This window comes from Juglans microcarpa x Juglans regia, chromosome 1D, assembly GCF_004785595.1.
Source record: "Juglans microcarpa x Juglans regia isolate MS1-56 chromosome 1D, Jm3101_v1.0, whole genome shotgun sequence".
Lineage (NCBI taxonomy): Eukaryota > Viridiplantae > Streptophyta > Magnoliopsida > Fagales > Juglandaceae > Juglans > Juglans microcarpa x Juglans regia.
The window spans coordinates 24,570,917-24,582,548 of NC_054594.1; the positions used below are offsets into that span (position 1 = coordinate 24,570,917).

The 11,632-nt window shown below is 35.0% G+C and overlaps 1 protein-coding gene and 1 pseudogene across 1 annotated transcript; both read right to left on the reverse strand.

The window, feature by feature from the left end:
- Positions 1-2,040: 2,040 nt before the first annotated feature.
- Positions 2,041-3,888, reverse strand: LOC121248797 (annotated as a pseudogene).
- A 5,130-nt stretch (positions 3,889-9,018) lies between these two features.
- Positions 9,019-10,893, reverse strand: LOC121248805 (dCTP pyrophosphatase 1-like). The gene is made up of 2 exons (XM_041147390.1): positions 10,617-10,893; positions 9,019-9,531 (listed from the first exon to the last, which is right to left on the reverse strand). The coding sequence occupies exons 1-2, from the start codon at positions 10,740-10,742 to the stop codon at positions 9,190-9,192; spliced, it is 468 nt and encodes a 155-aa protein (XP_041003324.1). The 5' UTR covers positions 10,743-10,893; the 3' UTR covers positions 9,019-9,189.
- Positions 10,894-11,632: the final 739 nt, after the last annotated feature.

An 11,632-nucleotide genomic window follows, 5' to 3' on the forward strand; every position in this document is an offset into this window, starting at 1 on the left:
ATAATCACTTTCTTAATTATTAAATAAACGAATTAAAATAAATGAATGACAAAGTAGAACAATAAGTTTAAGAAAAATGATAAACCCACGATATTTTACATAATAATATTTTAAAATGAGGAAAATTTTTACAAAATATCTTACAAAACTAACATTATTTTACAAAAATACTATTATCTTATGACATGTGTTGTAAAATATATTGTGAAATGTATTATGTAGATAATAAATATCTCGTTAAAATAAGTGTAGTGAAATAAAAAATAAAACAAATTTTGGAACAAGAAAATTAGTCATCGCTCATTTCCTGCAAAGGGACATTGCCTTAAATGATGATTTTTTACAGCATGTTGTACAAACTATAGTCCCACAATTGGATGCAATGGTTGGTGGCGGAGCAATGCAATTTATTGGCACGAAATGTTTGAAGAAGAGCACGAGACTCATGCGCCAAGATTTTCACAGTGATTTCATATTGTACCAGTAAGTCAGCGGCAGGAGAGTTACATGGAGCGCATGTAAACATTTGATCACTAGAATGCAATAGATCAAGCCTAAAATTAGGAGAAACCCTATAAAGAAGGTGGTGCCGAAAATGGAATAGAGACAAGGATGAGAGAGGAGCCAAGGCTCCACCCTCCTCTCCGGCAAAACAATGAGATGGTGAGAATCGATGAGGGACTTTTTGTAGAGAGAAACAAGACTTTCTCTCTCTAGAGAGAAGCGAGAACTTTGTAGGCACTTACATCCATGAGTTGCTTGCATGAATCACACGGCCTACATGCTTATTCTATCACGCAGGAAGCCGGCCAAGTTTGTTCTGGTAAAAGCAGCTTAGAACTTGGCCTTCTTGTGGCTTGCGAGAGCACCCACATCCTCAGTCAAGACAAGTTACGCTAGAATACGTGACATACAGTAAGTTTGGAGCACTCATCAAGATACTTGACATACAGTATGTTTGTAAATCTTTTCTAAAAATCAAATGGATTGGTGTAGGATAACTATCTAGAATTGCGAAAATTGGGATCCCTTGTAATAATAGACATCCATCTTTATTCCATAACGTAACTTATATAATAGATTTTTTTATTTTTTTATTGGGATATTTGTAAGGAATGAATTGGAAACAGACCGAGCAATAATCTAACCTCGATCCTGTCAAGGACATAATAGTAGGAAGTCAATGTACCTGTTTGTTGAGAGGGCAGAGGCCACAGCCATTCCAGAACACGAAACTGGTCATGGTTTGCAAAAGTTACATATATTTATGATTTAATAATGAAGAAGATGAGACGAAGAAGATGGGAGGGCATCCATCCCAACAATCTCCCCTGTTAAAAGGCAAAGGTGAGTATTCTTTAGACCAGGCACGAAAATGTTGTGAGATTAATACACAGCAAAAGAACCTTCTTATGAAGAAAAGGACTAACATCCTCGAGAAAAGGTCCAAAGGCAAACAATAAATTAAAGAGACTATCAGTCTGCACTCTCTACACATTTTACGTGCATCTCTTTTTCTTTTTTCTTTTTTTCTTTTTTTAACCCAAAACATTAAGTGTGATTAAGTGTGAAATTACCACTCGCGTGGCAGAAGGATTCGCCTCAGCCCTACAGCTGCAAGGCTCTGGAACAAGATTTCTGATCACAAAACACCATAGAACAGTGCAACAGCTACGCACGCCACCCCAGATTGTGCTCATGCAAAACCAATCCCTAGTGTTTTAACAAGCAAAACCCACCTCTAGTTGAAATAAGCATAGAGAAATGTCAATTTCACCACTTCCCATTCTCACATCCCGAGTGGGTCTACACCCACCCCTGGCGCTAGGAGTTCCCGCTGGGCCAATTCTAAGTTTTTTTTTTTTTTTTTTGGATTTTTTTATAACATCAATTTTTACTACTTTTAAATATTTAAAAAAAATTATAATATTATTAAAATATATTTTCTTAACTCATAAGTTAAAAAAAAAAAACTATAAAGAAAAAAAAATACAGAGCGGTAGCTTCCAACGGAATCCCTAACTTTTTCCCCCACAACAAATCACCAAGAGAGAGAGATACTGCATAAAGAAACATCTATTACACTGTAGTTGAAAGCCCACTTAAACACAATATGGGATTGATTTTTGGGCATAAAATAACAAAAGAGAAGGCTTTCAGAACCTAAAAGTAGAGAGGATAAGACAAGGGGACATAAACTCAGAGGAAGATCACACACCATCACTGCGGCTTTTGCTGTCACTGTTGCTGATGGCCGTAACGCCACCATTAGAACTACCCTCCTTGTTGTCTGGCACGTTGATTTGCGTGGGCTTTTTGGAGGAGCCCTTGCAGAGCTTGACTGGGTATTTAATGGCATTGAGTTCCAGCTTACGGAGAGCAGCCTTACCAAGATCAACGCCACATATGTCAGAGAGCCTAACAAGGTAAAGCAGTACGTCCGAAAGCTCTTCACCCAGGTGTTCCTTCTCTTCGTCTTTCCAATCGGGCAGTCCTCTTGGAACCTCCCCTTCCACTGGAATATCTCGGACAGCTCTCCCACTTCTCCCACCTGAAACCACGCCAACAAACCTACATACTCCAAAAATAACAGAGAAAAAGCAAAAGGTTGAAAATGAAACCTCCACCATTATGTCTTTCTACCCAAGGCCATAGTCGGGTCTTGTTATTACATTGGACAACTAGTAAACAAACCCACATCCCACCGTATACATTTTGAAAATCTTTTGATGGACTCCAATGCACTTTATAAAGCGATTCAAAATTAGGTGAGATAATCAAATATCATGGAAGCCCCATGCAGCTGCTTTTCTTTTCTTTTCTTTTCTTTTCTTTCTTTTTTTTTTTTTTTTTTGGGTGGTGGCGGGGTTAAGGTGATGTAGTTGTTGTTATTCCATGACTTTTGTTGCCTCACGACAGTTCCAAAGACGAGCTGGACTTTTACAGATCGTTCATGGCCAAAATCCGGAATTGCGTCTTGAAAAAACAACTAGAGAAGTGGCTCAGACCTCAGAGAGAGTAAAAGATTGATCCCAGCTTGAGAAACCTTCTTATGTTAATGGAAAAGCCATAATCTCCAACGGTTCTCATATGGGCATGTGATCAGAAAAATCGAACTCATAGTGGAATATGGGGAGACATTACCCCCAGTGGGTCAGAGTTTCTCTGTGCCAGTGTTTCCCTCATGGAAGCTAACCTTAAAATATATATAGATCTGTCATCTAAAAACTCGTACTGATATTGAAGTTCACCCAAAACCCTAAGGGGTTTATGGATTAGTGCCAAGGCATGGGGAACAGTAGTTAAATGGTAGATCATCCATTGGTTTTCAGTTTAGTTCTGATTTTTTTCCCTTCCGAGTGTCTTTTTATTTCTTCCCTCATTCTGAGCCGCTATGAAAAAGTCTTGCCTTTTACTTTATATTTTCAAAAAGAAAATCGTTTTTTCTCCATATCACTGATATGTGTTGAATCCCCAAAAGACAAAAATGCATGAAGGGTAGAAGACAAAAATGATCAATATTGGTGATTAAGAAGTAAGTTGCTTGATGAATGTTGATCAGATTCCATTGTTTATTTGGAAGAGAACCCAAAAAATAAAAAATAAAAATAAACGAAGTATTTTTACCAGAGCCAGAAGGAGATTTCTAGGGCTATGAAATTGATCCCAGTCCCTTTCCTTTGCAAACTCCGCCATTCTCTTCCTCAACCCTTCGAGAGTAACACCTTCTGATCTCTGTGCAACACCTGTCATTGAATTCTCTGATCTTCTGCTTTGCTCCTCTTACTCACAAAATGTTCGCTGGATAATGTAAATACTCACAAATTAAATGCTTTGCTTCTCTTCTCTCTGCAAGAACCGAAGGCTGTAAGGCCTGTAAATAGTAAATACACAAGCGGAGACCTGGTCCAAGCCTTTTCCCGGAGACGCATAGGAAAGAAAGCTCATTCACCGGGGCTTTTGTTTACCGGACGCTGCCCGTCCATTGGATTTGGCGACCGGCGCGTGTCGGTGGCGTCCTTGCCATTGGGAGGAACCACCGGTTATTAGTCTAATATACCAATACCTCTTTTGGTCTCTCAGAGGAAATTTTTTTTTAGAAAAATATTAGAAGAAAATCTTACGTTATCTCCCTCCAATCAACTTATATTTTTTTTTATTTAAATACATATAAAATAATAAAAATATAAATCACATGTATATAATATAAAGCTTCAAGTATAATTTTTCTTTATTTTCTTTTCAGTTGTCTTGGCTTAGTTTACCCAGGTCTCTCCCAAGTAAAAAATATGGGATGAAAATAATTTTTTTCAAAAAACTCTACTAATCATCTCTAAATCACATATCATGTACGATTTTTTTATTTTTATTTTTTTAATAAATATATATAGTGTATGAATGATAAATAGAAAAAATCTTTTAATTTAGCAAGAATAAAAAATAAAATAAAAGAATAAAAATGAAGTGTTATGTGTAGTGTGTAGTTAATGGATAAAAAAGAAATGATATTTTTAATTGTAGAGTGCGTAAATATTGTGTAATTTTTTTAAAAAAATAGAATAAATATATGACTTATATAAAAAAAATTAATAATAAATCTTACTTTTTTTACAAATAACTATACGACTCTGACTACATGTAATTTTAGATAAAATGACTATATTTGAACCAATAGGAGTAATATATATTTTCAACAAGAAAAACGCTACTATTATGCCGCTCTAAATATACCTTTCGGTTTGACTGTTAGGTGAATATTTTTTTTTTTTTTTTTAACAAAATAATGATAGAAGTGATTTTAAGTGTATTAATATATTTTTTTATTTTTTTAAAATATTTAAATATATTAAAAAATATAAATAAAAAATAAAATTACTTATATAACCAATCAATGATAACACTGAACGGTGCTACTCGAGAGGGAGAGTAGCACCGCTCTTTTCAGCAAAGATGGCCCTACGGCCCCTACGCGACAATGATAACAGTAGTCCATCCATTAAAAGTATTCTAATAGGAAGACCTAGACGGTAGAAAGTTTACAAGTTGAAAACCTAGACGATGGAAAATATTCTAATTTTATTTAAAAAGTTGAGAAAGTTTTATTTAAATTCATAGATCAACGAGCCACCACTCGGGACATTTCCGTTCATATTTAAAAATAAAAAAGTGTGATCTTAATCCAGTAGAATCAATTTCTAGAATGGAACCAAATCGAATTGCGTAAAGTTTAGGTAAGTAGATGAGATAAAGAATTCTATGAATATTAGTGTAATGACTTGTAAATAATAGTAAAAAACTCATCGTAACATAAACATACTTAACATAAGATTTTTTATAAAATATTTCATACTGAGAACTTAAAATTGTGATAATTCATCATGCATGACTTGTCTTCAATTATCTGACTTATCATACTTATTTTACTGGCTTACATATTAACTCTATGTCTAAGGTTATACACCAGCTCCACATCCCAAGGCTGTAAGGAGAGTCGCTAATGATATTCTACCATTTTATGGCGGACCATGCTTACGTTTGTAGTTTGCACGGCTACCCATAAATCGTATTATTATCATGCATCTAAATAGTCATATTATTTACTATTCTTATTTTATCTTGTACTTGATCATAAGAAAGTTTATGTCTTATAGAATGTGAGATGCATGAGATGCATAATACAAACATAACCATAATATGCAGAATGAAACATGATAAATGACGTGCTTGTAAATATCATAACATGCATGATTTTCAAAAGACATGTTTTAATAATATATATATATATATATATATAACTACCTAACGAATATTAATCCTAATTTATAATTAACCTATTTACCTTGCAGTGGTGCGTCCTAAAATTTTCGATACAAAATCGATCGTGGTGCAATAGTGGGACGTGTTTCATGGTTTGGGTGGGGGAGGGGAGGGGGGCGATGTTGTTGCGGCATGCTGAAGGTAAAAAGAGTGCTCCAAAAAAAAAAAATTAGGCTTGAATAGATAGGTGCACGTATTGTGTGTCAGACTCTATTTATAGAATTGCATGGGTTGAGTTTATGAATTTTAAGGTGAAGAGGATAAAAATAAATAAATAAAACATATGTTAGTAACTCATTTAATGTAGAATTGGCAATGACTGAGACTATTTAGGAGACTTCAATCATTAATAATTTTAAATTTAAATAAAGTTTTAATGACCGATATTTAAATCCTAAAAAAAGTCGAACTCATTTAATAAATAATAAATTGGATTTAACCTTGTTATTGAGTATAATTAAAACTCCTAATTAACTTTAATAATTTATAGTTTGTGGGCTTATCTAATAGAGCCCATTAAATATAATTTAGGCTTAATAAAATTATCAATATTCAAACCTTAGAATTATTGGGCAAGGTTATTACAATTATAAAGTTAAAAGAATTATTTGAATATAATTTTTTAATATTAATTTTGTTTTGAAATTTGAAAGTTTTGTAATTTTTTTTTTCTTTTTGTATTTTGCTTAGATTTTAATTATTAGATGAAAAAATATTAAAATTTTGAAATTGAAAAGTGTTTTATGTTTAAATGATATTTGTGAATAAAATTATAAGAAGTTTTTAGAAAAGATCTCGTCTCTTCTAAGTTTCCAAACAGTCCCTAATAACAAATATTTTAAAAGGATGGGTATTTTTATAAAATACCTTATAAAACTAATATCATTTTATAAAAATATTCTTATTTTATAATATGTGTTATGAAATATATTGTGTAGATATCACTGCTCTAAATTTAAAGAGGCACAATAACATCTTTCTAATTTTAGTATCAACAACTACAGGATACAAGTACATGCCTTTTGGAGGTTTGCATTCATGTCACTCTAGGTACTAGTGCACACATTATATAATGGCTGTACAACAAGATGACAAATTTATTTGCATCCAGCTTTATTTGCTTCTCTCCTTTGGATTTGGGAATGCCCTTTTGGGTAACAGTATACTTGCAATAACTAGTTTGCAATAAGACATGGAAAATGCCCTTGTACTTATTATGGGTACTTTTTTCTAATGAATTATCAATTGTACTTGTATTCATGAGTAGTTTTCTTAATTCAATCCAAGCATCTCATTTCCTGCAAAGGGGCACTGTCTTAGATGATGATTTTTTACAGCATGTTGTACAAACTATAGTTCCACAATTGGATGCAATGGTTGGTGGCGGTGCATTGCAGTTTATTGACATGAAATGTTTGCACGAGACTCAAGCGCCAAGATTTTCACAGTGGTTTCACATTGTATCAGTAAGTCGGCGGCAGCAAAGTTACGTGGTGGAGCGCATGTACACATTTGATCACTAGAATGCGATAGATCAAGCCTAGACCGAACCGGTGAAAAGAAAAAAGACTAGAAAAATAATTAGGAGAAACCCTATAAAGAAGGTGGTGCCGAAAATGGAATAGAGATAATGATGAGAGGAGCCAAGGCTCCACCCTCCTCTCCGGCTAAACAATGAGATGGTGAGAATCGATGAGGGACTTTTTGTAGAGAGAAACAAGACTTTCTCTCTAGAGAGAAGCGAAAACTTTGTAGGCACTTACATCCATGAGTTGCTTGCATGAATCACACGGCCTACATGCTTCTTCTATCACGCAGGAAGCCGGCCAAGTTTGTTCTGGTAAAAGCAGCTTAGAAGTTGACCTTGTTGTGGCTTGCGAGGGCACCCACATCCTCAGTCAAGACAAGTTACGCTAGAATGCGTGACATACAGTATGTTTGCAAATCTTTTCTAAAAGTCAAATGGATTGGTGTAGGATAACCATCTAGAATTGCGAAAATTGGGATCCCTTGCAATAATAGACATCCATTTTTATTCCATAACGTAACTTACATAATAGATATTTTTATTTTTTTATTGGGATATTTGTAAGGAATGAATTAGAAGCAGACCGAGCTATAATCTAACCTCGATCCTGTCAAGGACATAATAGTAGGAAGTCAAATGTACCTGTTTGTTGTGAGGGCAGAGGCCACAGCCATTCCAGCACATGAAACTGGTCATAGTTTGCAAAAGTTACATATATTTATGATTTAATAATGACGAAGATGAGACGAAGAAGATGGGCGGGCATCCATCCCTACCCTCTCCCCATAAAAGGCAAAGGTGAGTATTCTTTAGACCAGGCACGAAAATGTTTGTGTGATTAATACACAGCAAAAGAACCTTTCTTTTGAAGAAAAGGACTAATATCCTCGAGAAAAGGTCCGAAGGCAAACAATAAATTCTCGTTTGTTTTCAAGAAACATCTCATCTCATCTCATCTCACTTCATCATTACAACTTTCTCAAATCCCCACACAAAATAAAATAAACAATTCAACTTTTTCAAATCCCAAAACAAAAATAATATTAAAAAATATATTTTTTAATATATCACTAGAAATATATTTTTAATATATTTTTTAATATATCTCATCTCATCTCATCTCATCTCTGAAAACAAACAAGCCCTTAATCTATCACTAGAAAAAACATATAGAAACAAATATATAACGCATCCCACTGAAATTACCACTCGCGTGGCAGAAGGATACGCCTCAGCGGGCAGAAGGATACGCCTCAGCCCTACAGCCGCAAGGCTCTGGAACAAGATTTCTGATCACAAAACACCATAGAACAGTGCAACAGCGACGCACGCCACCCCAGATTGTGCTCATGCAAAACCAATCTCTAGTGTTTTAACAAGCAAAACCCACCTCTAGTTGAAATAAGCATTGTGAAATGTCAATTTCACCACCTCCCATTCCCACATCCCGAGTGGGTCTACACCCACAGCTAGCACTAACTCCCGCTGGGCCAATTCTAAATTTTTTTTTTTTTTTGGATTTTTTTATCACATCATTTTTTAATATTTTTAAATATTTAAAAAAAATTATAATATTAATAAAATATATTTTCTTAACCCATAAGTTAAAAAAAGTTAAAAAAAAAATAGCGGTAGCTCTCCCAACGGAATCCATAACTTTTTCGCCCACAACAAATCACCAAGGGAGAGAGATACTGCATAAAGAAACATCTATTACACTGTAGTTGAAAGCCTACTTAAACACAATAGGGGATTGATTTTTGGGCATAAAATAACCAAAGAGAAGGCTTTAAGAACCTAAAAGGAGAGAGGATAAGACAAGGGGACATAAACTCAGAGGAAGATCACACACCATCACTGCGGCTTTTGCTGTCACTGTTGCTGATGGCCGTAACGCCACCATTAGAACTACCCTCCTTGTTGTCTGGCACGTTGATTTGCGTGGGCTTTTTGGAGGAGCCCTTGCAGAGCTTGACTGGGTATTTAATGGCATTGATTTCCAGCTTACGGAGAGCAGCTTTACCAAGATCAACGCCACATATGTCAGAGAGCCTAACAAGGTAAAGCAGTACGTCCGAAAGCTCTTCACCCAGGTGTTCCTTCTCTTCGTCTTCCCAATCGGGCAGTCCTCTTGGAACCTCCCCCTTCCACTGGAATATCTCGGACAGCTCTCCCACTTCTCCCACCTGAAACCACCCCAAGACACCTAGATACTCCAAAAATAACAGAGAAAAAGCAAAAGGCTGAAAATGAAACCTCCACCATTATATCTTTCTAAGGCCATAGTCGGGTCTTGTTATTACATTGGACAAATAAACAAACCCACATCCCACCGTATACCATTTTGAAAATATTTTGATGGACTCCAATGCACTTTCTAAAGCGATTCAAAATTAGGTGAGATAATCAAATATCATGGAAGCCCCATGCAGCTCCTTTATTTATTTATTTCTTTTTTCTTTTTTTTTTTGCGGCGGTGTGGTTAAGGTGATGTAGTTGCTGTTATTCCATGACTTTTGTTGCCTTACGACAGTTACAAAGCCGAGCTGGACTTTTACAGATCGTTCATGGCCAAAATCTGGAATTGCGTCTTGAAAAAAACAACTAGAGAAGTGGCTCAGACCTCAGAGAGAGTAAAAGATTGATCCCAGCTTGAGAAACCTTCTTATGTTGATGGAAAAGCCATAATCTCCAACGTTTCTATATGTCAAATCCTCATATGGGCATGCTATCAGAAAAATCGAACTCATAGTGGAATATAAGGAGACATTACCCCCAGTGGGTCAGAGTTTCTCTCATGGAAGTTAGCCTTAAAATATATATAGATCTGTCGTCTAAAAACTCGTACTGATATTGAAGTTCACCCAAAACCCTAAGGGGTTTATGGATTAGTGCCAAGGCATGGGGAACAGTAGTTAAATGGAAGAAAGAAGGAGATGGATGATACTAGCTGTTGATCATCCATTGGTTTTCAGTTTACTTGTGGTATTTTTCCCTTCTGAAGTGTCTTTCCATTTCTTCCCTCAGGCTTCTTAGCCGCTATCAAAAAGCCTTGCTTTTTTACTTTATATTTTCAAAAAGAAAATCGTTTTTTCTCCATATCACTGATATCACAAGGTGTTGAATCCCCAAAATATAAAAATGCATGAAGGGTAGAAGACAACAATGATCAATATTGGTGATTAAGAAGTAAGTTGCTTAATGAATGTTGATCAGATTCCATTGTTTATTTGGAAGAGAACCCAAAAAAAAAAAAAGGAAGTATTTTTACCAGAGCCAGAAGGAGATTTCTAGGACTATGAAATTGATCCCAGTCCCTTTCCTTTGCAAACTCCGCCATTCTCTTCCTCAACCCTTCGAGAGTGACACCTTCTGATCTCTCTGCAACACCTGTCATTGAATTCTCTGATCTGCTGCTTTGCTTCTCTTACTCACAAAATGTTCGCTGGATAATGTAAATACTCACGAATGAAATGCTTTGCTTCTCTTCTCTCTGCAAGAACCGAAGGCTGTAAATGGTAAATACACAAGCGGGGACCGGTCCATGCCTTTTCCCGGGGACGCATGAGAAAGCTCATTCACGGGGGCTACTGGGGCTTTTGTTTACCGGATGCTACCCGTCCATTGGATTTGGCGACGGGCGCGTGTCGGTGGCGTTCTTGCCATTTGGAGGAACCACGGTTATTTAGGGCTCGTTTGTTTTCAGAGATGAGATGAGATGAGATTAAAATTAAAAAGTTAAATAAAATATTGTTAGAATATATTTTTTAATATTATTTTTGTTTTGAGATTTGAAAAAGTTGAATTGTTTATTTTATTTTATGTGGGGATTTGAAAAAGTTGTAATGATGAAGTGAGATGGGATGAGATGAGATGAGATATTTTTTGAAAACAAACGAGGCCTTAATCTAAGAGTAATGATAGAGAAAAGTTGTTGTAATAATGTATATTTTGTATTTAGTACGTAACTGTTTTTAATTTTTTATTTTTTTTTATATTTAAGAGATATGTGATTTAGATGATGTCATATCATATATATATATATATATATATATATAAAATGATTATTCTAAACCGTGACTGTTATTTATATTTATTCTTACTCTAATATACCAATGCCTTTTTTGGTCTCTCACGAGAATGTTTTTTATTTAAAGAAAATATTACAAGAATACGTTATCTCCCTCCAATCACCGTATCATTTATTTTTATTTAAATACATATATATTTAAAAAAAAAGATAAAATAATAAAAATATAAATCACATGTGTATAATATAAAGCTTCA